Source organism: Triturus cristatus, chromosome 3_2 (genome assembly GCF_964204655.1).
Source record: "Triturus cristatus chromosome 3_2, aTriCri1.1, whole genome shotgun sequence".
In the NCBI taxonomy this organism is placed as follows: Eukaryota; Metazoa; Chordata; class Amphibia; order Caudata; family Salamandridae; genus Triturus; species Triturus cristatus.
In genome coordinates, this window is record NC_140584.1 from 1,131,172,982 (window position 1) to 1,131,199,622 (window position 26,641).

General features: G+C 45.1%; 1 protein-coding gene across 8 annotated transcripts in view; it reads right to left on the reverse strand.

The window, feature by feature from the left end:
• Positions 1-26,641, reverse strand: part of PAFAH1B1 (platelet activating factor acetylhydrolase 1b regulatory subunit 1) — a 480,612-nt gene that overhangs the window by 249,828 nt on the left and 204,143 nt on the right. For all 8 annotated transcript variants that reach the window (XM_085649933.1, XM_085649934.1, XM_085649932.1 and 5 more), the window contains one exon: positions 12,119-12,325. In XM_085649933.1, the coding sequence (XP_085506059.1) occupies positions 12,119-12,325 (207 nt within the window). The remainder of the gene's footprint in view (positions 1-12,118; positions 12,326-26,641) is intronic.

Here is a 26,641-nt window from a genome sequence, read left to right on the forward strand (position 1 = left end):
TGTTGAATGCATTCAAGGCGCTTCTGGTAACGTCTCTCCTGCATGCTTGTGACACAGTTGTATAGCTTGTTCTATCCATCTTGCGATTGTGTTTTTGGTTAATGGTGTTCCCCAAAAACTTTGAGAAGGATATAAATAACTGCTTTGTTTTCCTGGATTCTTTAGTTCTTTCCACGTAATACATGACTGCTCTTCTTGCGTCGTGTGTGTAAAGCCCCTTCTGCTATGTCCTTTGGATTTTGAAAGAAACTTGGTATCTGTATACTTTGATTCATGTGGAATTGATATACCACCTTTGGCATTAATTGTGGATCTGTCCTCATGACAATTCTGTTACCACGTATCTGAAAGTAGGCCTCCTGTAGAGTTAGTGCCTGCAGTTCGCTAACTCTACGTAGTGATGTTATTGCCACTAGAAATGCTGTTTTTATTGTAAGCATATATAGCGGTGCTTTGTGCAGTGGTTCGAAAGGTGCAGTCTTTAATTGTGCGAGAACAATGTTCAGATTCCAGGTCGGTGCTGGTACCCTTTTTGGTGGTGCAATTCTTTGCCCCTTCCATGAATTGTTTGGCCACCTGTGAGGCGAAGAAGCTCTTTCCTGTTTCCCCTCGTGTACACGACAATTGCTGCTAAGTGTACCTTTAGTGATGTAAAGCATAAATTACTTTATAGCAAATGTGTGACGTATTTGAGCACAGTTCTTTCTCTTGCGATCTTTTTTGACAGTCCTTTTGTAATAAACCATTGTTTGTATCTTTTCCATTTTGCTGTATAACATTTTCTGGTTGTCAGTTTTCTAGCTTCTCTTAGAACAGCCATAGTGCTTTCGGGTAGTTTCAGAAATGCAAATTCTAAGTCTTCAGGAGCCATGCCGTTAGGCCTAAGCTCTCTGGTTCTGGGTGAGGTACTCTTCCGTTTTGCATGGTTAGCAAATTTTTTCTTCTTGGAATTTTGTGCATTGTCCCTTGTGAAACTTCCATTAGTTCAGAGAACCATGTCTGTCTGGCCCATTGTGGTGCTATGAGAATCAGTGTCATCTTGCTGATTCTGCACTTGCTGATCACTTTCTTCAGCAATGGTATTGGGGGAAAAGCGTACGCAAATATCCCTGAGCAGTCCATCAATAGCGCATTCCCTAGGGACCGGCTGCAGGGTCGCCTGGATGCTAAGTTTTGGCATTTTGCATTCTGGGGTGTTGCAAATAAGTCTACCTGTGGGGTTCCCCACCTTCTGAAAATCTTCTGGACTTTAATTTGGTTCAGTTCCCACTCGTGGGATGCTGCAGTTTGTCTGCGCAGTCTGTCCGCTTCTAGATTGTCATTCCCTGGTAGCTGTATTGCTAACATATCTATTCAGTTTGGGATTGCCCATCTCCACATCTGCTGTGCTAGATTCGAGAGTGCGACAGAATGAGTTCCTCCTTGTTTGTTGATGTACAGCATAGATGTGGTGGTGTTTGTTTGTATTAACACCTATTTCCCGTAAAGCTCCTTTTGAAAGGCTTTGAAAGTGAAGAACACCGTTTTTATTTCAAAGATATTGATGTGTTTCACCGCATCTTGTGGTGTGCATAATCCCCTTATCTTTAGATTGCCCATGTGTGCTCCCCATCCTATTAGAGAGGCATCTGTTATGGTCACTGTTGGTGTTGGAGGTGTGAAAGGTCTCCCTTGTGCTATATTTGCCTTGTTCCATCATGCAATCTCCTGATGAACTCTGACAACCACTAGATCCTTGTTAAACAACAAGAGGGGCTAGTTTAACGAGGTCCAGCGCACAAGCCCCAAGAGACTGTGTTGCAAGAGGGGTACAAAGTTCCTCTGTATAAGTGGGTTCGAGAAGCTAGGAGCATGAACCGGTAGTAGGGTCACTGGGGAACCACTAATGTGTGCAGGAAGGAGAGGGAATTCTCCTTGTTGGAACTAGGGCTCTCACACACCCAGCGAAGCGAGGGGGTCATGCTTCATCATTTGAGCCTGCCCCTCGTCAGGTCGGCGCTGCAATACCTGATGGGCGCCCGGAACCGGGGCTCTTTATCAGGGATCTTTTGTTCCTGCCGGTGAGTGCAGTGGGGGTGAGGGGCCTAGTGTGTGTAGAAGTAGGGAAAATGTGAGTTACAATAGTTGTTAGTCCTATCCAAACTTTATTATAAAGGTAAACTTCCTAATTAAAAGGTGGAGAGGGGCCAAATCTAGTCGTGAGGTGTCTAGTGGTGTGAGCCCTGCTCTCAAATGATCAGCATGTTTCGTGTCTCAAAAGTCAAAGAATGATCGGGACACTTCTTCAGAATCAACGTTATACTATCTACACTACAAGGTAAGTGTAAAACTACATACCCTGTACTTTCATAGTAGACCTGAATGTGGAACTAAAAAAGGGATAAGGGATTCTGTTAAAACCACACATTAATGAATACATCACTTCAAATTAACCATTATTGTCCAGTAAATTGGTGCTCGTGGAAAGGATCTTGTATTAGGTGCTCTGTCACACAGAATCATAGTGAGTGATGAGTATTACACAAGGTATCTTAAATATTGAAAATATACTCTGAAAGTGTCACCCATTCTTAAGGTTGAAGCACTATATTATTAAAAACAACGAAAACTGGAAATCAGGACAGAACAGGACTCACCTAAACTGTCTACAAAATGTATATGCTACAGTAGCTGGCGGTTTAAAGGACACCGATTGGGTCCTAATTGGGGAAAGAGAAAGGGAAGAGGGAGCAGCAATTGCACTCTGGTTAAAATGCCACCAGTATTGGCCATAAGTGGCAGCTCAAGTATCATAAATCAGGTGGTAAATGTACAAGGTTAGGTCATCCAAATGGTGGCCTCGCACCACCGAAGTAACAACCAAATGTCGTGGGTCACGGGCAGCGCCGAACCACCGCCTCCAGTGTGCCCCACCGCAGCACCTCCAGCGAAGCCAGAGTGTGTCACGCCAGTACATCACAGTCGGACCAGCCCAACATACCCACTAACCCAGTGTGCCATGATTTGCCATCTCAGTGTGTAAACCTGGAAATGGAATGCGCCCAGAGCTTCTGTAACTCACCTCCGGATGAAGAATACAATTCAGGAAACTCACTAGCTTGTGGTACGCTTGCAGGCGTATGACCTACCCTGCTGCCTACACCGGGATGATAGAGGTACGTCGGCGGCGGGACTTGAATTAGTACTAAGCCGGTCGTGTGATAGGTCACGTGTGTGAACAGAACCAGGGAAATGGAAAAAGGACAGTGTCCATAGGTTGGGACTGATGCCCCGGTGGCAGCCATCTTGTAGAGGAGTTTGTTCGTAGTGCACATGGGTAGTGTTGGGTACAGTAAGTCTCCACTGACGTCAGAGGCTAGCCTGTTGATGGCTAAACTGGATAATAGGCGCCAGTGGCTTGTGCGAATTAAGTTGTAAACTATTACATTAATCATCAGCGGTAAACGCCAACTCGTACATCTTGGTCTTACGAGTGGCAATGATATTCTGATTTTAAGGTAGTGAACAGTGAATCGATAATTTCACTGAGTAAATGTTTAAGGGACTAAGATGGTAACAGTAATTGTCACTGGGTAAGTGTCTACAGGACTAAGATGGTAACAGTGTCCAGTAGAGAGACCACAAAGCCTTAGTGAACATGCTGCCGATGCGATAGTTCAACAATTATATAGAATGAAGGAGTGAGTCATATGGTGCAGTGGTTTGTATCTCAAGGGACCAAAAACCCGGATATATACAATGATGTAGTCAGAGATGTGTATTATCCAGGCAGCTATATGTAGCTCAGATCCCCAGGAAGTCATCGTTGAGGCCAGTGGTGTGTGTGGACAGTCTGTGCACCCATCTTTGTTCAATTCTGAACTATGCAGCTCTAGTGATAACTTGGAAAGCTTCCAGTATCGTCCAGCATAGATCATCAGGGCTGTGTGGACTAGCTTTGTAGTGAGTGTACATTTTTATTGAGACTCGGACAACGGATGTTGCTATGTTCAGCAATTCTTGTTTTAATGGGACGCATGGTCATGCCTGCGTACTTCATTCCGCATGGGCACGCGAGCATGTAAATTCACTGTTTGGTATTGCAATTAGTGTGTTTCTTTTGCGTCCATTTAAAGTTTGGTTGCAGTGATAATTCTTTGGTTGCAGTGGTTAGTGGGCACACAACGAATGCCCCACAGGGATAGTGTCCAGTCACTGGTGGTAGACCCCACAGAGTCCTCTGGGTGTCAGTGTCAGATTCTTTTGGTCTGATATGCACCAATGTGTCCTTTAGGTTACGTGTTCTTTTATATGCAAACCTGGGTCTGGGAAGTAGTAACTCCCCTATATTTACAATCTGCCAGTGTTTTAGAATTCTTTTTTTAATCCTTGCAGAGTCTGGGGTGAAGGATGTCACATGTGAGGTTGTCGGTGGGTGGTTTAGGGCGAGTCTCTAGTAACATCTCCCTTGGGTTGTTCCTTGCCCTTTTTAATGAGTCTGACTTGTTTTTCAGGGTACCCTCTAGCCTTGAGGTTAGATGTCAAGGTGTCAGCTTCTGTCTTGTAGTCAGCGATTGAAGTGCAATTGCGCCGGATTCGTAAGAACTGGCCGACAGGTATATTGTCCCTCAGTGTTTTGGGATGGTGACTGGTGTACAGGAGTAAGCTATTCCGGTCGGTAGGTTTTTTGTACAGGGAGGTTTGTAGACTCCTTGTCGTCAGTGTGATGTTTATGTCCAAAAATGGAATGGACGTGTCTGAGATCGTGTGGGAGAACCCGAGATATTCATTAAGCCCGTTAATCCACCTTACAAATTCTTCACCATCAGTTCGTGTCCCATGCCAGAAGATTAGGATGTCGTCGATAAAGCGTTTCCACAGTTTCAGGTTATAGTGGTACGGATTGTCAGTGTTAAAGATGTTGGCTTGTTCAAAGGATGGCATGTAGATGCATGCTAAACTGGGAGCAAAAGTGCTCCCCATAGATGTGCCCTGGCTCCGATGGAACAACTTGTTTGAACTCAAATAAGTTCTGTCAGAGCCAGGGTAGCTCATTCCATTATGAACGAGATAGGGGTGGGTGATGACCAATCTCAGGTGCTGAGGGCTGTTTCAACAACCGCTAGGGTGGCCCTCTATGGAATGTTCGTTTAAAGGGCCTCGACATCAAGGGTGATGAGGTGGTCAATCTCTTGTATGTTAGGTGTCTCATCTATGATTTTCAAGATGTCGGTGGTATCTCTCACGAATGCTGGAGTTTCTCTGACCACCGGTTGTAAGAAGTGGTCACAGAAGATTGAAAGAGGCTCTAAAATGGCGCCTATTCCTGAGACGATGGGACGGCCGGGAACCGGGGTGACACCTTTATGGATTTTGGGTAAGGTGTAAAAGTAGGGCAGATCCCTTTAAGGACGTAATCCCTCACTCACCAATGGTGACATGCTTCATCATAGGGACTCTCCTCCCAAAGGAAAAACCTAGTTCCTTTGGGGGCTACAACCCCCTCTGAGAGGGAGGAGCTCAGGGATGTTTTATTTCTAGTTTTGAGGACTAACTAAGTCCACATATGATGAGCAAAGGTGTATGAGCAAGGGTGCAGCGCAAATAAAGAAAATCGTGAGTATGTGAAAAGAAGTGATCATTAAAACTGGCTAGGAGGCATCAAAGCCAACTTAATCAAAAGATGCCTACTGTCAGGATTAAAAAGCAGTGCACCTGCGGTATGGATTTAAAACCGCTATGGTGTGAGTTTTAGGTGGTCAACATGTTTCAGCCCAAGAAGACCCAAGGTGGATCGGGCTTTCGTCAGGACCTTACAAAGAAACGCTACTGCAAGTGAAGAAAGTGGAAAACCAAAACCAAAAAAGGATATAGGGCCAGTGCAATATCATAGGCCTCTATCCGAACCTGCAAGTACCTGAAATGGAAAGAAAGTAGCACATGTCTTGGGCTGAAACATGTTGACCACCTAAAACTCACACCATAGCGGTTTTAAATCCATACCGCAGGTGCACTGCTTTTTAATCCTGACAGTAGGCATCTTTTGATTAAGTTGGCTTTGATGCCTCCTAGCCAGTTTTAACGATCACTTCTTTTCACATACTCACGATTTTCATTATTTGCGATGCACCCTTGCTCATACACCTTTGCTCATCATATGTGGACTTGGTTAGTCCTCAAAACTAGAAATAAAACATCCCTGAGCTCCTCCCTCTCAGAGAGGGGGTTGTAGCCCCCAAAGGAACTAGGTTTTTCCTTTGGGAGGAGAGTCCCTATGATGAAGCATGTCACCATTGGTGAGTGAGGGATTACGTCCTTAAAGGGATCTGCCCTTAGGAACATTCTGCTCAATAGGTTTTCCAGTTAGGTTCATTACTATCGCATAGGTTTAAGCTGTAACTTAGCGGTAGTTCGTAGACCCTAGGATTCTTGTGTTTGTTAATAGTTGATTGGGGATACAATCCTTAGTGGTCTTTAGAATTTTCCCTTGGACTCTCTCGTTCGAACTGTTTGTTTATTGGTAAAAGTAGGGCACCCTCGGTTCCTTGGCAATCAAGAAGTCTGCCTCCTTACGGCTGATCCAATCATTGGACTCCGCCTCGTAGACCAATGCGGAGATCTTGGTGGCCAGTCGAGGTGTGGGGTCACTTGTGGTCTGAGTATAGTACCTCCCATCAGAGTTGGCGGGTGCATTCCGCATCGTAGTCAGTGGACTGTATCACTGTGGCGTTTACCACGGATGACTAAGGTAATAGTTTACCACTTACCTCAAACCAGCCAGTGTATTATCTAGTTGAGCCATCAACAGGCTTGCCTCTGACATCAGTAGAGACTTACTGTACCCAACACTACCCATGTGCACTACGAACAAACCCCTCTACAAGATGGCCGCCACCGCGGCATCAGTCCCAACCTATGGACACTGTCCTTTTTCCATTTCCCCGGTTCTGTTCACACACATGACCTATCACATGACCGGCTTAGTACTACTTCAAGACCTGCTGCGGTGGTGCACACTGGAGGCGGTGGTTCGGCGCTGCCCGTGACCCACGGTATTTGGTTGTTACTTCGGTGGTGCGAGGCCACCATTTGGATGACCTCACCTTGTTGTACATTTACCACCAGATTTATGATGCTTGAGCTGCCACTTCTGGCCAATACAGGTGGCATTTTAACCGGAGTGCAATTGCTGCTCCCTCTACCCTTTCCCCAATTAGGACCCAATTGGTGTCCTTTAAACCGCCGGCTACTGTAGCATATACATTTTGCGGACAGTTTAGGCGAGTCCTGATTACCAATTTTCATTGTTTTTAATAATATAGTGCTTCAACCTTAAGGATGGGTGACACTTTCAGAGTATGTTTTCAATATTTAAGATACCTTGTGTAATACTCACCACTCACTATGATTCTGTGTGACAGAGCACCTAATACAAGATCCTTTCCACGAGCACCAGTTTACTGGACAATAATGTTTAATTTGAAGTGATGTATTCATTAATGTGTGTTTTTAACAGAATCCCTTATCCCTTTTTTTGTTCCACATTCAGGTCTACTATGAAAGTACAGGGTATGTAGTTTTACACTTACCATGTAGTGTAGATAGCATAACGTTAATCCTGAAGAAGTGTCCCGATCATTCTTTGACTTTTGAGACACGAAACATGTTGATCATTTGAGAGCAGGGCTCTCACCACTAGACACCTCACGACTAGATTTGGCCCCTCCACCTTTTAATTAGGAAGTTTACCTTTATAATAAAGTTTGGATAGGACTAACTGACCTATTGTAACTCACATTTTCCCTACTTCTACACACACTAGGCCCCTCACCCCGACTGCACCCACCGGCAGGAACAAAAGATCCCTGATAAAGAGCCCCGGTTCTGGGCACCCATCAGGTATTGCAGCGCCGACCTGACTGGGGGCAGGCTCAAATGATAACGCATGACACCTAGCTTCGCTGGGTGTGTGAGAGCCCTAGTTCCAACAAGGAGAATTCCCTCTCCTTCCTGCACACATTAGTGGTTCCCCAGTGACACTACTACTGGTTCATGCTCCTAACTTCGAACCGACTTATTCAGAGGAACTTCGTACCCCTTTCGCAACAAAACCACTATATCCTCCCAACTCCCTGTAGCCATGGGACTATTGTGTTTGGAGCCATTCTTGAAATGGTCTCATGTGTAGACGGATTTTGGGAACTAAGTGAATGCATGAGGCCATCATTCCTAGTAGTTTCCCCACAGTCCTCGCGGTCAGACAATACCCCTTCTGGTATAGAGGAGCCTCCTTTATTAGAGGAGTTATTCTCTTGCCGTTGGGGAATGCTTTCCCTAACACGATGTTTATTCATGCGCCCAAGAACGACGACTTCTGTCTTGGTTCTGATGATTTTTCCTCATGTATGGAAAAACCCAGCTGAAGTAGCATCTCCATCACTTGGTGTATATGCTGTTTGCATATGTTGTATGAGTTTGGTCTTACCAGCCAGTCGTCCAATTAGGGGTAAACGAATTCCTTGTCTTCTCAGATCTGCTGCAACTGCTGCCAGGCACTTTGTGAACACTCTTGGTGCTGATTTTAGGCCGAAAGCTAGCCCTTTAAACTGGTAGTGTTTGTTTATGACAAATCTTAGGAACCACGTGTGTTTTCGCTTTATTGGGATGTGTAAATACGCATCTTGTAAGTCTATTTTTGCCAGGTAATCTCCCCGCTGCAACTGAGGTAACAGTTCTTGTAGTGTAGTCATTTTGAATCTTTGCGTTTTGACAAACTTGTTTAGAAATCTTGGGTCTAATATTGGCCGTAATGATCTGTCCACCTTTTGAATTAGGAAGTATGTTGAATTTACTCCGCTGTTCTTTTCCCTGTGCGGTATGCGCTCTATTGCATGTTTTCTCTCAAGTTCTTTCACCTCGGACCACGTGGGATGGTTCTTTTGAATGTGTCCTTTGCCTTGGCCGTTTGTGTGGAGGCTGTCCTGTTAGCTCTATACAGTAACCATACTGTATTATGTTCAGAATCCACTTGTCTGTGGTTATTTTCCATTTTTGTTGAAAGAATGTTAGTCTGCCTCCTACTGGAGTGGTATGTTGGAGGAACTGTAATTTTGTCTTTGTTTGTACTGTCACGGTTGGTTTTTGGGAGAGCACCTCTCGGTTTGTGCAGTCACTTGCTAGATGTTTGTTGTCCACCCCTTTGTGGCTAACCTCTGCCACGGTGACGCCCTCGAAAGGACAGCCTTGTTGCTGCCCCTGTTGTGTGCTCTGGTTCCCGGCCTGGTATGTTTGCTGGTAACCTTGGTGTGAGGTAGTAGGTTGTTGTGTACCTCTCCCCGTTGGCCTCCTTAATGGTGTGCCTCTACGCATACCTCTAAACTGCAGGGCTCCCATGGACCTTGGTGTTTCGTTGTCCTTTTTTAGTTGATTTAGTTTGTAATCAACCCCCGTTCCAAGCAATTGTTTGCCATTGAATGGAGATTTAATTATGTTGCTCTGCACTTCTGGCTTGAAGCCTGATATTCTAAGCCATGCATTTCTTCTTTCTGTTATGCCAATCATCATTTGCCTGCTTGATGTTTCGGCAGCATCAAGGACTGACTTCAAACATGTGTTAGCAATGTTTTTGCCCTCTTCCACCAGGTGGCTTGCCCTTTTCTGGAACTGTTCTTGTAGGTTTTGTAACATTTCCCCTACTTCCTCCCAGTGCTGGTACGCATGCCTCTTGAGCGGAGCATTTGAGTTGGCCAAAGCGCCACTGATTTGCTGCAGCTCTCTCCATTTTCCTTCCTACAAGGTCCATCCTTTTACTTTTTGTCTGGAGGTGGTCCCGCTGTGGTGGGCACATTGGCCCTTTTTCTTGCTATTGAGGCAAAGATAGAGTCAGCTGGTACTGATCCCCTAATGTATAAAGTGTCTTTTGAGGGGTGTTTATATTTTCTCTGCTCTTGGTGTTATGGCCATGCAAACAGCAGGTTTCTTAAAATGCCTGCTTCCCCTGGTCTAAGACACTAGGAAGCATTGGTAGGAATTGCTTCCCAGATTGTGTAGGCATCAGTGTTTCCAATAAAAAAAAAACAGTCTTGAGGGTTCTCTTCCTCTAGCTGAGCCCCATAAGTTTCCGCAGCCTTCTTTATTACCCGATTGTACATGACAATGTCATCAGGGGGTGATGGCCTCGAAGGATAAGACTCTACAGACTCTTCGAGCGACTCTGCATCCAGGTCTTGCCATTGGAGCTCGAGTCTCCGAGTTAGACGATTCTGCGTATGCTTGTTCGTCCTGTTCGGCATCTTCCCCGAAGAAGTAGGAACCTTCCTCTTCTTCCTCGATTATTTCGGGGGTTCTAGGTGGTATGGGATCTTCGGCAACCTTGTGTTTTGGTTTGTTGAGCTCAGCGGTATCTTGTATCGCTTCAAGCTTTCGTCCAAGTCTTTTTTGCGCTTGAGGGTATTCACCATTTCTGCTTTGATACTCTTCCCCCCCCCATCTCAATCTGGGCCTCGTGTGTTTCAGCGTCGAGATTGTCCGCTTTTCTTTTCTCGACTGACGCCGCCGAGGTTTGCTTCGGTCTCTTTTCGACGCAGAGGTGCCCTTTTCCAGACTGTCCTTCGACGTCTTGGTTTCTGCGAGAACCTTCGCCGCTCCCAAGTCCTTATCGAAGGATTCTACGGTCTGCTTTTGCTTGGATGCAGCTACTGTCGCCAAGTGCTTCGACGCAGAGGATCCTTTTCATGGTCTAGAGTCTGTTTTTCGAGACTCTTGGTTTTTTAGGTCAACGACACTTACCTCCTTCGAAGTCTTCGTCTCGACTTCCATGACCAACACCTCTGTGTCCTAGTCGCCTTCTGATCCTTCAGCGACGTGGTCTTCCTCCACACTGGAGAGGTCTCGTAGTGATGGCGGTGGTCCTTGGCCTTGCATATTGTAGTTTGCACTTCGCGGTCTTTCCCTTACCCTCAACGTCTTCGGGGTGAAGACTGAGCAGGGGTTCCAGTCTTCGCTTTGATGATCGAGCGGTAGGCACAGGTTACAGACTGGGCGCTGATCCGTCTGTACTATTTGTGGTGGCATTTCTTGCAAAACTTGAATGTTGTCTTGTCTATTACCGCGTCCAGGGAGCCCCCACAAGCGCATTCTCCGGTCGGCGGAAGTTCTAGATTTTCCTCTTTTCGTCGAACTGCGGCAGTTGTTGGGTAACCGGTGGATAAGTAGACCCCGGTGTTCTGTTGCTCTGACGATTTTCTCCGTTTTTTCCACGATTCTTCTTCTCCAACTCGGGAGCTTCTCCGTATCGATCCAGACCCAACAGCGGAAAAAATAATCCAAAGATGGCTACCAAAGGTGGGGCTTCCGGACCAAGTCCGTGACGTCGGAGAGACACCAAATGGTACCACGTCGACGCCCACCCAAAAAAAAAAAACAATAAAAAAAAAAACAATTCCGGACCCAACCACTAGATGGCGGAATAATGCACAGCAAATTGAAGCCAGAAAAGATTCACACTGCAAATCCCTTTTTCTGAAGGTATTTCTCAGTTCTAAAGTGACACTTTACCATAATTCAAAAGCTGCTCAAGCAACATGTAATCAAGCAGGGGATCATTCAGAAAATGAACATGCTGAATCTGACTTTTCTGAATTATAGTCAATACGAAGCATTTGTCATTTTATGTCACAGGAACACCATGACTTAACAATGAATGCACCATAATCTTTAAACTTAGGGTATCAAGAGACCACTAAATTTGGACACAAACTGAACAGGACTCTAGGCTTACACTGGCCAAAGATGATAATTCCGAGACATATTAAGTTACCTGCTAGTATACAACCGTCAACATGCAATTAATTTTGTTAAATACACTGTGCAATGGAACCTGTGTCACCATATATCAATGGCAATTGTTAAACAGTGATCTCCTTCCAATTAAAACTAAGCATTGGAGATTAGTTTGTACTTATAAAATATAGATTGCAAAGCTCTTTTACTTCTGCAAAAAAACGTCAATTTTAAAGCGCATAACATATGCTGAAATACCGTAGGATAGCATTCAATGAAGAGGACACCCAAAATCAAAGCGGATTTCCAAACATATTGACAAAAATAAGCATTTAACCCAAATGTCAATGTTGTGTACCTTTATTGTTGCATCTTCAGAGGCGGAGACCATAACACTGAAAACTGGATGGAAAATGACACGAGTAACAGGACTCCTATGTCCACTTAAAGCATACTTTTCTGGAGGACGAGGGATCCACTCTTTAGGGTCTCGCTTCTGACCATGAGGACCGCCTGATGTAAACTCTTCCTTTGCCTCATTTAGTTTAGATTCCAATTCCATAACCTAGGGGAAACAAAAATGATAGTTTAAGACTACGAGCTGATCACAAGAGTTCACTATTTATAGCAGTTTTATTGAAAATGTTATGGCACTTAAATATATTTAGGTAATCAAAGAAATGATTATACTCCAGACAGCTTCTGAACAAGTTATGAATGATTTGGCAGTTAGCAAAATGTGTTAAATTGGTTTGCTAGCATTTCTTTCATTGGGAAATAAGCTATCGGAACTCTGTCCCTAACCAACAGATGAAGTGTTGCTTGCATTAACAGAATATGAATTGGACAAAATGCTAAAAAGCATCATGTGTGATAGTAATCAAGGACTCTCGAGCACATACATTACTGATTTGTCGCATTGTAACAACACTTGAAGATGCTTAAATCTTAAGATCTAAAAGCATCTGAACAGTTAAATATGCTTGTAGGGGCCTGGCCAAGATGGCAGAGTGCTCGGAGCTCCTGGCAGAAGATTCCTGCCCCGACAACCTCCAGCACCAGTGTGGCCACGTCCCTGGGGGCTGCTAGGACACAGGGGCACTTGTGGGATCGCAAACTCCTCTAGTACGCAAGAGTGGACCTGTGCAGCTGTCCACCGCCACGAGAGGGACTGCCAAGTAGCGAACCGATTAAACTTGCCACTGCTACTGTGCTGGTGACTGCTCTCAGGCAGTGGACACTGAAGCCCGTCTCCTGGACCCGATTGCTTGTTGCGGCACCCTGTGCTGCACGGCTTGCTGAGAAGAAGCGGTGGAGGGTCCTGCTGGTGGAGCGAGCCATTTTGAAGGGTTGCCCACCTTAAACGCCTCAACATAGCTGCCACAACTCCACACTCTAGACATTGGGAACTCTCCTTGTAGGGGCTTTCCTAGGTGGTAAAGAAGGGGTGTCAGTTTTCACTTGAGATAATTGTGTTAGTTGCATTGGACTTCCTAAGCCAACAGAACCATTTTCCTTAACCAAGGGTTTTTTTTTTTTTTTACAAATAGTGTATTCTTTAGTTGCGTGAGCCACGTAAAAAAAAGATATGAATTCTTTGGGAGGATTCCATTTCCCCAAAAAACCACAAGGTTTAAAAACACTTTGTTTTAAGAGGATTCGGACGCCTCATCTCTGAAGGTCCTTCATTTTAGCCATCAGGGGTGCCAGATTAAGCGTCAATGTCAGCTCGGGAAACAGATGTGGATACCCAGGTACTGGAAGACTAGGCAGCGCATAGTGATTGTAGATTGCCAGAAACACACACTCTAATCATAATATACTGTGGCCAATAGCGATTTCGTTTTGATAACTTGAAGAAGACCAGAGGACTTATCATATATGTTCAATAGTTCCAGACAGCAGAGGCCCAAAGAACTAGGAGGTTTGTCCAAAAGAGCAGATCTACGTAGAGAGCAATTCGCTCCTCAGGACCCCCACCCACTATCATCTCTGCATCCTAGTGTCGCAGTGTAGAAGCCTCGCCAGGAGTTCAATTGCAAGGGTAAACAGGAGTGCCTCGCTGACAGGTTCCTCTACCAACTGGGAAGAGGAGACGGACCAGTGTATGCAGATCAGTGCCATGGGCTTACAGTACAAAAGCTTGATAAGCCTGCGTAGATAGGGGCCGGGCACACCACGCTCCAGGACCATACTCAGAAAAGACCCATTTAGCGTGTTGAAGGCATTCTCAAACTATCAGGAGCAGCTGAGACGGTGTGCCCAGGACAGGGACAGTTGGACTTTAAGGATGCAGTGTCACGTGGTGCGGGAAGGCATGAAGCCACACTGATCTGGATGGATCACATACAATGCTAACACATTAATCTCAGAGTAAATGAGGGATATGGGCCTGTATGAGGCACAGCTGTCCAAGGTTTGACCTGTTTTAAGAATAACCACAATCTAGGTCATAGCCAGCTCCCGGAGAAAGGCACCAATCCTCAATGCCTGAGAATCCATTGCCCAGCAGGGGGTGGGACCAAAACGGAGTAAAATCTAAGACAATTTGGGGGGGGGTGGGGCTGTCTTGGGTGCAGGGAGGTCTTGACTGACGTTATAGAGCAAAAAACAAATGAAAACCTCAACACTCCCTCAGACATACAATAGGGTATGCCTTCTATAATGAAGAATTATTATTTAAAAGAGAAGATGTTCGTGTGATTGGATTAATCGAGAGGGTTTGAAATAGTAGCCAATCGGTTAAGGAAATTGATACCCCACAAGAAAATTTGAAGATCTCCCATGCATTAGAAGAAGCTAAAATAATGGATAGGTGAAGCTAACAGTGAACTAGATTCCTTTTCTGAATACTTAGACAAGAAAAGAAACTGAGAAACGTAGAGATATCAGACTATTTTCACAAGATCATGCATACCCATATCTTGGAGAGAAATACTATAACTATTCAAAAGATACAGAAAATCCTACAGTCAACCAACATTGGACAAACAAAAAATTGGACTTTCTCCGATACATCCCAACCTGAGGTAGAGGACAGCTCCCACCATTTTGACTCCAACGGTAACAGACAGTGCCACTTTAAAGGAGCAAATGGGAAGATTTGTTTTTTCAGGTTTTAGGACCAGGTTCAGAAATTAAGCGCGGGACGATATACGAACTTTGACAACTCTCAAAATTACATACAGACAAGGCACCACCAAATTGGAGGGGCTGATCCCTATTCCTGTATTCAATCTGGCAAAGATCCTGGTGGACAACCCACCAAGGACCTTCTCTCTAAAGTGTTATCCTTTGTCCCGTAGGTGACGATCAGTACATTTATCGGACTAAATAAATATTTTCTCACCAGAGAGAACAAAATGGAGATCAATACTGCAGGGCTTAAGCCACAATCTACTTACAACCACTCATCTCCTAGAAAAGCTGGGACCAGAAGTAGAGATTTTTGAGAAAGCAGTTACATTTAAAATGTAAAACATGCTTAAATATGTCCCCAAACCAGAATATAAATATTACTAGTCAAGAACCTAGAGTACTGCAAACATTACAGAACTCACTACTTACCATCAAACCTTGTGATAAAAGTGGAGGCATTGTCCTCCTTGATACTGAGGTATACAAATATAAAATGAGACACTGTAACAAGCATTTACAATGCAATGGTCTCGGCAATATTATAGGTAGAGCTATTGGTATTGCTCATTATTTTTGTATTATTTTTGTATCCCTAAATAAATGGCATTGTCATTTCTATTGGCATTAGCTTTTCTTTTTGCATATGTGATACCTATTGCATTAGCAGAGAGAGAGTGAGGTAGTGAGATAGAGTGAGGTATTGAAATAGAGAGTGAGGTAGATAGAGAGTGAGGTAGTGAGAGTGAGGTAGTGAAAGAGAGGTAGTGAAAGAGAGGGATGTTGTGAGGTAGTGAGGGAGAGGGATGTTGTGAGGTAGTGATCTATAAGCATAGAGTGATGTTGTGATGTAGTGAGATAGAGAGAGGTAGTGAAAGAGAGTGAAAGTGAGTTAGTGAGATAGAAAGAGTGAGGTAGTGAGATAGAAAGTGATTGAGGTAGTGATGTTTTGAGAGAGAGAAGTTGTGAGATAGTGAGATAGAGTGGAGTAGTGAGGTAGAGAGAGTTATGTAGTGAGAAAGAGTGAGGTAGTGAAACAGTGATGTAGTGAGGGAGAGGGATGTTGTGAGGTAGTGAGATGTAAGCAGAGTGGTGTTGTGATGTAGTGAGATAGAGAGGTAGTGAAAGAGACAGTCAAAGTTAGTTAGTGAGATGTTGCAGAGTTCTGATCCCGTGATGAGGACCACACACGCTGCTGAACTTGGCTCCGGTGGGAGTATAACTTTTGCTTGTTTTCGTGTGCAGTGTTTGTGCAAGGTAAGTTTGCACATTCAGGCTGGATGCGTGAGAAGCCACGGCTTCCTATCTCTGCAGTCTGGATGATGGTGTGTAGGAAACTGATCCAAGCGATAAGAAATCCGTCCATGGCCAAACTGATGCCCCGCATTACAACACTACTCTATATAATCAATTACATGAGGGTCGATATACAATCTCAAACGTGACTTCCATTCCAAGGTCATCTCCAGCACCTTAACAAGGGAAGTCACACATGATTTCAACCATAACTTGTAAACATACCTATCACTGCCCAAGCACCCGCAACCCTTCCTTAGATTCTCCAATGCACATTCTGGATGCACTACCATACTCCCGATCTCACCTCCTCGCCCCCTTCCTCCAGGCTCTGGAAGCTCCATCCCAGAAGCGCTTGTACCAAAAGGATCAGCAACGCGGTGAACAGTAGTAGCCGGTACCTTCGGAGGAGAGACTGTACCCGATCCCGGCCCACCATCTCCAAACGTACTGGCGAGTACGGTTGTCACGGACATAAATGACGGACTAGATGGCACATCGGATTACTGCAGGGCTGTCGATCACCGTTAAGACAACTAGTGTGCGTGTGTGACATCAACAGGACGATGGAGTTCAGCAGTAGGGGGGTCTTTCAAAACAATGGCGCGCCCCCCAAGACTTTAATTGAATTTGAGTGTATTATTGCGCGCTAACTAGCCATGCAATGCGCAGAGGCCGAACATTTGAATCTGAGTAAGCCCTTCTCAAGGTGGCCGCCATCGCGGCTCCGAGGGTAAAGCGCCGACGGCAATCTTCGAGGCGTTAGGAGTAATTTCTTGCATTGCTGCAGAGATACTTTTCTGAAGTTTTCAAATATGAGATAACTACATTATATATTCTAAAACAATTTTTTTATATCTAAACTCTAAAAGCTTCCTATAATATCGCTAGTAAATTTCAGAATAGTTAAGAAACTATGGTTGGCAACTTTGGAAATACAAAATGCATGTTATTCAGTTTGTCTCGGATTCCTGTCCATATTTTCTCTTTAACACTCAAAAATGCACTAATTGTGCAAGTTGACTTCCACATCGAAATCCTCGGTTACTACGTCGGTAGATAATGGAAAGCATGGCAGGACAAGCACACCACTGCCTTTCTCCGAGGCGAAGCAGAAATGCCACGGAGAAATGCAGCGGCGGTTTCGGATTCGGGGGGAGTGTTTTTCTTTTCTCTCCTCTTGCCATTGGCTGGAGGAGAGAAAAACAAAAACACGCCCCCGAATCCGAAAAGGACGGATGGAATCGTCAAAACTTTTTCGGCTTCGAGGGCGTGTTCCTGCTGTTCTAAAAGGGCGTGGCTAAAAAGTGGAAAGAACCGCAAGGAACACGCCCCCGAATCTGAAAAAGACAGCCTATTTGGAGGGACGGCTCTCTCCTCCAATGGCTGGCCTCCGTTTAGGAAGCCAGCCAATGGAGGAGAGGCAAAAAGAGAGGCGGGCTAAGGAGCCACTCTCAGAAACATCAAATCTCCGACTTCCGGTTCTGCCTTCGGCAGACCGGACGGTCCTCGACCTAAAAACAGTGGAAACCAATATCAAGAATTCAAATCGATATGCTAATAGATACAGCTCTGGAGAAAGGAATTATCTGTAATCAGGAATTTCATAATCTTAACTTCAATTCACGGTCACCCCCAATTTATGGGGTTCCTAAAACATACAAATATATCCAAGACCCGCTTCTGCTCCTCACGGTCTCTACCATTGGGTCTGCGATTGAGCAGCGCTCAAAATATGTGGACAGCTTTGTGAAATCCCCGGTTAGTGCCTTACCAGCATACATTTAAGATACTGGGCACATTATCTCAAATCTGGAATGTGTACCTTTTAACCTGGCAACGGAAATCCTAGTCGCCATGGATATTGAGGCGTTATTCACAAACCTACCTCAATTCCAGCACTGGAGGCTACAAAAATTACTATCAACAAATCAGGAGATAATAAACTACATGATTTTGTCTTACAATGATAATCCATTGTAACACATAAGAACAATTGTTACTTACCTGTAAACAGGTGGTTCTCCAGTATTGGTGTCTTTCATAGATTCACATGCTTGAATATTCCCCGTCGTCGGAGTGGGAGTCCCACGGTAAATAATATAGCAATATATACACAGGGATATATATATATATATATATATACATATATATACACACTCATACATACTTATACATACGTAATTATATAAAAACAGAGATATAAGCATGTAATAACCTAAAGAATGTCCCTATATGAAATTTCCATAGAGAAACATGGAAAGAGAAAAAAAGACATTACATTCTATCTCTGTCATTATGTTAGTCCAAACTACGGCCAATCAGGCGCCAGCTCCTCTCCAGAACCTTCTCCTCAGAGCTCCTCACCTCAGATTTTCGTAGCACCAAAGTGACTCTTAGAGTGTATGAGGAGAAGAGAGCCTCTGAAGGGAGGAGGGAGGGTCGCATGTGAATCTATGAAAGACACCAATACTGGAGAACCACCTGTTTACAGGTAAGTAACAATTGTTCTTCTCTAGTATTGGGGTGTCTTTCATAGATTCACATGCTTGAATATAGAATAGCTAGCAGTAACAATCATCATTGTTTCCATGATCACACAGCTTTGAAATTGTAATGACAATCAGTCCTCTTATGCATATGACAGTACTGAATAACTAACAGTATAAATGCATTATTATGTCAATATAAATGGAAACAATATGGAGGCGGGAGGAAGAGGCTCACCTTATTTAAAAAGATTGCGTAGCACTGCCTGTCCTACTGCAGCGTCCTCTTCGTTTAAAGTTGCCAAGCAGTAGTGCTTAGTAAACGTGTGTCTGGTCGACCACGTAGCTGCCCTGCAGATGTGTTGTAAAGGTACTCCAGCAAATAAGGTGGTAGATGATGATACTGCCCTAGTGGAGTGCGCTCTCACTGAAGACTGTAGGGGTTTGTTTGCTCTTTGGTGGCAGAAAACAATAGCTGCCGAAATCCAGCGTGCAATCGTCGGCTTAGTAACCTGACGTCCCTTATGACAACGTCCATATGCTATAAAAAGTTGATCAGATTTTCGAAACGAACTTGTCCTACTGATGTAGAACTTTAGGCATCGCTTCACGTCCAAAGAGTGTAATCTTTGCTCTGCAGGTGTCTGAGGATTGGCAAAGAAGGTCTTTAATATTACAGGTTCATTAATATGAAAATCAGTAGGCACCTTGGGTAGGAATGATGGATTGGTGCGTAACACTACAGCATCCGGTTTGAACTGCAGGAACGGAGGTTTGATGGTAAAAGCATGAATGTCACTGACACGACGTGAAGACGTTAATGCCAGAAGTAGTGCGACCTTCCAAGTTAGATATTTTAAGTCGGTCTTGTGAATGGGCTCGAACGGAGGTCTCATCAATTGCGCCAACACAACGTTAAGATGCCACAACGGAGGAGGGTGCCGAATCGGCGGAAATTTCCGAAACAAACCTTTGAAAAATTGGCGGATTATTCTTGAGGAACAAAGGGAATTTGATCCATCCTGCCGGAAACGGGAAATTGCTGCTAGGAAAACCCATAGGGTTGCATGAGACAGTCCAGAATTAGCTAGGTGCAAGAAGAAAGGTAGTAATTGGTGCGCCGTGGAGTGTATTGGGTGGACTCCGTTAGAAACACACCAGTGGCAGAATCTTTTCCATTTGAACTTGTACGTCCCGATTGTAGAGGGTGCTCTTGCTTGGGCCAAAATATCACTACAATCCTGCGGGATGTCTAGATGGGCGAACTCATGGTGTTCAGGTTCCAGGCCGATAAGCTCAGTGAGGAGGGATTTGGATGACAAATTCTCCCTTCGCTCATAGTGAGCAGATCTGTCCGATGTTGCAGGATTGGTTGACATTGGGACATCAGGAGCAGTTCTGAGAACCACACTTGTCGGGGCCAGCGTGGGGCTATTAGAATCAGGTGGCAAGGTTGTCTCTTCATCTTCCAAAGGACCCGAGGTATGAGGGGAATTGGAGGAAAGGCGTACGCAAATAGATTGCACCAGTTTATCAAAAGGGCATTCCCCTGCGACTCTTTGTGGGGATGCCAGCTTGCATAATTCCGGCATTTCCGGTTCTCCGGCGTAGCAAAGAGATCCAGTTGCGGACGACCCCATAGTTGGAATATCCTCTCTAGAGTGGGCTGGTGTAATTCCCACTCGTGGGTCGACGAGGAGGACCTGCTTAGGGAATCCGCTAGGACATTGGATACTCCTGGTAGGTGTACTGCTGTAATCATGATTTGATGACTGAGAGACCAGTCCCAAATTCTTTGAGCTAACCTGGACAGTCTTGGGGATTTTGTTCCGCCCTGTTTGTTGACATAGTGCATACAGGTTGTGTTGTCGGTCTGTATTAGCACCGACTCTCCTTGGATCAAGGGCAGAAAGGACTTTAGAGCGAGATAAATCGCCATCAACTCCAACCTGTTGATGTGCCAAGTTCTTTGGTGTGCTGACCATCTCCCTTTTACCGAGAGATCCTCCAAATGTGCACCCCATCCCTCTAATGAGGAGTCTGTCGTGATTGTCCAGTCCGGCGGCACCAACAGAAAAGACGTGCCTTCTGTCAAGTTGGCTGGATTTGTCCACCATGCGAGTGCTGACCTCATTTGATCTGTGACACGTACCATGTCGTGGAAAGAAGGGGTTACTTGACGCCACTGAACATCCAGTGCTTCCTGAATAGGACGTGTTCTCAGCCTGCAATGGGGAACTAAGGCAATGGAGGATGACGCCATCCCCAGAAACGATTTTAACAGTCTCACAGAAACTGACTCTTTTGACTTGATCAAAGCCACCAGCTGTAGAATCTTTTGCAAACGCTCTTGGGAAAGAAACGCTCTTGGGAAAGAAACGCTCTTGCTGATACCGTTTCCAGAGTTGCTCCCAGAAAATCCCTTTGCTGAGCAGGATGAGGTTGGGATTTCCTGCATTTATGGACAGACCTAATGAGCGAAACACGTTCTGGCATAGAAGTATGTGTTGTCTTAGGTGAGTGCTTGACTGAGATTGCAGGAGGAAATCGTCCAGATATGGAAAAATTTGCACTCCCTGGAGTCGCAGAAACGCTATTACTGGAGCTAGCACCTTCGTGAACACACGAGGGGCCGAGCGCAGACCAAACGTTAACACTTTGAATTGGTAATCGTGTTGACCCACTCGAAAACGCAGGAACTTGCGATGCCTTTGTAATATAGGAATATGAAAATAGGCATCCTGGAGATCTATAGTTGCCATGAAATCTTCCTGCGAGAGTAGACGCAAGATGTCTACTAGCGTCATCATACGAAAGGATTGGCTCTTTAGGTATTTGTTTAGTGCCCTTAGATCGAGGATGGGCCTCCACTCTCCGTTCTTCTTTGTGATCAGAAAGAATCGGGAATAAAAACCCTTTCCCCTTTGAGATACTGGCACCAATTCTACAGCTCCTTTCTGCTTTAGAAGTCGAACTTGATGCAAAAGTTCTTTCATGTGAGCAGGTGGTGGTCCGGAGGGTGGTGTGGAAGGAGGGAATTTGGTGAATTCTAAGGCGTGTCCTTTTTTCACAATGTCCAAAACCCAACGGTCCCTTGTGATGGAGGACCATTGAGAAAAGAACAGAGAGATTCGACCTCCAACCTTGCATGTCCGGAAAGAGTCACTGTCTTTTAGATGCGTTTCCTCTGTATGAGGATTTCCCTCTATACGACTTGGAGGCCTGCTGTCGTGAAGATTGCTGTTGCTGGCCATTGGAATATCGGTTGGATCCTTGATTATAGGGTCTGTACTGATTACTACCCCTTCGAAAATTGTAGGTGGTGCCGCGTCCGCGTGCACCACGAAAATTTTGCCTTTGAAATTGTAGGTTACCTAAGGATCTAGCTGTTTCAGTATCCTTCTTTATGGATTGGAGTGCCTCATCAACGTGACTGCCAAATAACGCCTCGCCGTCGTAAGCCATGTTAAGGATCATGGACTGTACCTCCTGACGAAAGGATGTTGATCTTAACCATCCTTGCCTGCGCAGAACAGCCGCTCCGGCAAGCTGACGGAACCCCGTGCAGGCGATGTCTACTGCACAATCAATTATCTCCGTTGATGCTGCTTCTCCCTCTTGAAGCAACCTCATTGCTTCTGCCTTAGAAGGCTCCGGCAACTCTTGCAGCACATCTGAAATATCAGCCCACACTTGTCGGTCATAGCGACCCAAAATGGCCAAGGCATTAGCTGCTCTAACCACAGTAGAGGCCATTGAAGAGAACTTACGCCCTATGGCATCCATTCGACGTCCGTCACGATCCGGTGGTGCGGTGACAGACGACGCCGGATTTTTTGCCTTTCGCTGCGCTGCCTGCGTGACGACTGACTCAGGTTTAGCCTGTCCCGTGAGGCATGCTGGGATTCCTATTGGTGCCTTATATTTCTTCTCTAATCGAGGCACCTGTGCCGGCAAGGTATTCGGTGTTTGCATCAACTTCTTGCCTTCTTCCCAAATAAATTCTACAATAGGAATAGCATGAGTCTGTTTAAAAGGTTGACTTTTGAAATCATAAAGGAAACAATCTTCCTCTCTGCGCTCCGTTGTCAGTTTAAAACGTTGCGCTGCCCTCTCCATTAGCTGGTGAAAGTTCGCTATGTCCACCGGAGGTGAATCCCCTGTTACTATCTGAGAGGGGGATGGTGTCTGTGCTTGGTAATGGTCCCACTCCGTCATATCATCGTCATCCACATCCCCATTATCATCTGGGATTTCACCCTCTTCTGTTTCTTGAGGGACTTCCTGCGGAGGCTCATAGTGAGGCAACACTCTCTCTGGGACCTGTCTTGGTGGAACAGAGGGTAGCAGAGGTAAAGGATTTACAATTGGTATCGGTGGTATAGTTGCTGGAGCCACAGGAGTTGACGGGACCTCAGAACGATGTGGAGAAAGAGGAAAACGTTGATTATAGTCGTCCAACATGCGTTGGAGATTAGTTATGAGCGACAATGGAAGAGTCGCCGTTGCATGTTTCGCAGGCACCTGCTGTATGTAAGCTGGATCTTCATCCTCACTGCTGTCATCCTGGCATTTGATTATCAAGTCGGATGGGCTTTGCGCCGTTCCAAAGGACTCCGGTAAACCCTCGGACTCCTGATCAGAATCCGTAGCAAATAAAGGTGAAGGAGGCTGCGCATCCCCTACAGGAATAATCTCTTCCTGTGTAGTTGGTAATGGTGTCAAAGGAACCCCAGTGAATGATGAAAGCGACGCTGAAGTTGCGTGAGGTAGCTGTTCCCTCCTTGACCTTTGTGCAGACGATATCCTGTTCACCTTTATCTTTATGAAAGAACCTGCCGTCGACTGCTGCATGGTCTGCACTGTGGACGTCTTCGGAGAAGGCCTCGTCGACGGAGCTGTCGATAATGGAACGATGGTCGACGGAATAGTCGTCGGCGGAATCTGTGCCAACGAAATCGACGTCGACGGAGCAGTCGTCGACGGAGCCGTCGCCGACGAGGCTTTAGTCGACGAAGCTGCCGTCGACGAAGCCACCGTCAACGATCCCGTCGACGGGATCTTCTTCGTCGACGGAGTGGGTGCCGACGAGGTCGACGACGTCTTCGTCGACACGGGTAGCGTCGACGGTACCTTTACCTTCTTCGTCGACGATGATGTAATGGGCAAAATAGAAGTCACCGCGCTTGTAGTACTGATGGTCACCGTCGACGAGGATAACGTCGACAGAACACTCGTCAACGACGAAGCAGCTGATGTCGTCGTCAGAGTCAGCGTCGACGAGCCAGATACAGCGGATCTCGTCGTCGGCAGCATCGTCGACGAGGCGGACAGTCTTTTTCCTGAGGACTGGGAAGTAGATGCCTCTACAGCCTGAGAACTATGTCCCAAAGGCGACAAAACAGTAGGTGAGACAGCAGAAGTGGCAGCTGTCAGAGTCAAAGACAGTTTCTTTTTCTTGAGGAAAGGAGATGGTAACTCCTGCACACTACTGCGCTTAGAGGCTGTCTGAGAACGGCCAGAAAGAAGACTTTCCATATCAGACACTGGGTCATCTTTATCCTTCAGTCTCTGTAGCCAAATTAAGAGACGGCCTTCTCTATCCTTTAAAGTCTTTGTAGAAAAAGTTCTACAAAATTTACATTTTGCTACTTCATGATCTGGGTACAAACAGTAAATACACTTACTGATATAAACGCAGCTTTCCACACGAAGAACATGGTCTAAACAAAGATTTCTTACTTGAAGACATTTTGACTGAAAAAAACTGAGCAGAGCTCAGGGAGACTCCCTGTCACACGACGTGCGGTAGAAAATCTGAGGTGAGGAGCTCTGAGGAGAAGGTTCTGGAGAGGAGCTGGCGCCTGATTGGCCGTAGTTTGGACTAACATAATGACAGAGATAGACTGTAATGTCTTTTTTTCTCTTTCCATGTTTCTCTATGGAAAATTTCATATAGGGACATTCTTTAGGTTATTACATGCTTATATCTCTGTTTTTATATAATTACGTATATATATATATATATATATATATATATATATATATATATATATATATATATATATATATATATATATATATATATATATATATATAATCACTGTATATATTGCTATATTATTTACCGTGGGACTCCCACTCCGACGACGGGGAATATTCAAGCATGTGAATCTATGAAAGACACCCCAATACTGGAGAAAAACAATTTCGAATCGGATGGTGAGCATGGGAGCAGCCTGTCCCCCCCCCAGCATAGCGAATCTATTCATGAGAACCTTTGAAGAGAACTTATTCTATAACAAAATCACTCCCTTCTATGAAAAGTTAGACCTTTGGTCTAGATATATGGACGATATGTTTTTCAATCAGTAAGGGCGCGGAAGATCAACTTGAAGAATTTCAATTTTGGATCAATCATTGTGATCCACAAATGAGGTTCACCTCTAAAACCAGTCGGGTGAGAGAAGAAGTTTTGGATATATGGATCCAACCGAACAATGAGCCGTTAACATAAAAGAAACAATTCCCTTAAAATAAAGAAAGCAAAGTGAAAATGTTAACTCAAAAGGAAAATTATCATAAATACCATGACACCAAGAGAAACCTACGGCAGCATCAGTTAAGGACACTTTTCTAACACGTTGATTTAACAGTGCACAATTAAATGATAAGAAACCCACGGAGATTGTAGCAAGCCCTAAGGCATTAAATTGTTTGAGATGCTTCTGACTTTACAGGAAGAGCAAGTTAATAACCTGTCAATAGTGTTATTGTGCAAGTAAAATATTTCTGAACTGCTTCCTTCCACCTGCATTTTCATCACATTGAGAGGTAGGTGGAACCTGGAACGAGATTAGACCAGTGGTGATATTTACCATACCTGTAGCTAGACCCACAAACTACATCATGTTGCTGCTGCCAAAACAACCAGTAGGTGCATCGAACAGAGATGAACAAGACCAATTACTGCAAACAGACAATTTAAAAGGCACTCAATATATGTCCCTAATCAGAGACAACAGTTGCATCGTACAGTGCAAAATGGTATACAATGGGGAAATGATCACTGTCTGTAGCTGGAGATTCCTTTTCATGAAGTCAACCGAGAAAGACAACAAAAAATCCTGTCAACATGTACTCCACAACTCCCATGCTTACTGGCCTCTTTCTCACTCGCTATAATGCCAGTGGCTGAAAAATGAGCTCAGGCAACCCAGTTGCTCTGCGCCCCCCCTGCAATAAAGTTGGATCTTGTTTTCCATTTCTTACCTCTCTGGAATGCTCTCCGCCGCTTTCTGCAGCCACAAACTGCAGCATGCCTGCCGACTCACACTCACCTTTACAGTTGGGTTGCAATTCCCAAACTCTCAGGGTCCTTGCAGCGCACATACAATGCCAGGAAAAGACACCCTCCATGTTGTCCTCTGACAGTGCGCTGCCGCAGCTGATGAAGGGGGTAAGGGTGGGAGAGGAGGCGAGGAACCAGAAAGGAACAAGGCAAAAAGGAGGTGAAGGGAGGAAAAGAGGTTGAGTACTTGGAAGTACTCCAGAGAGGTAGTTTAAGAGCTGTGGGCGGAGCTACAGAAGGAAAGAAGCAGAGGGTTGTTGTGTGGAGCTAACCAAAAAGGCGAGGCCAAATATAAGGCTAGGGAGAGAGAGAGTAGGGAGTGGCGGGCTCTATGAAATGTGACTAGCCTAATTGGAATAAGGCAATGTGACGCAAGGAGAGAGACTTGTAAGGTAGAAAGGGCGTGGAAGAAAAAAGAAGGCAGAGGCATAAAGCAAAGATGTGGTTAATGGAGAAAAAAAGCTGGGAAAGTGAACAGCACAAACTTTTCGGGACGTCTCTCGGGCTATGGCAACGAAAGTGCATAAGAATACCATGGAGCTAGAGCGAAGCCGGGGCAACTGGGCAGAGCGTGACCAAAGGACAAGAACCACCTGTTGGAAATACTCCA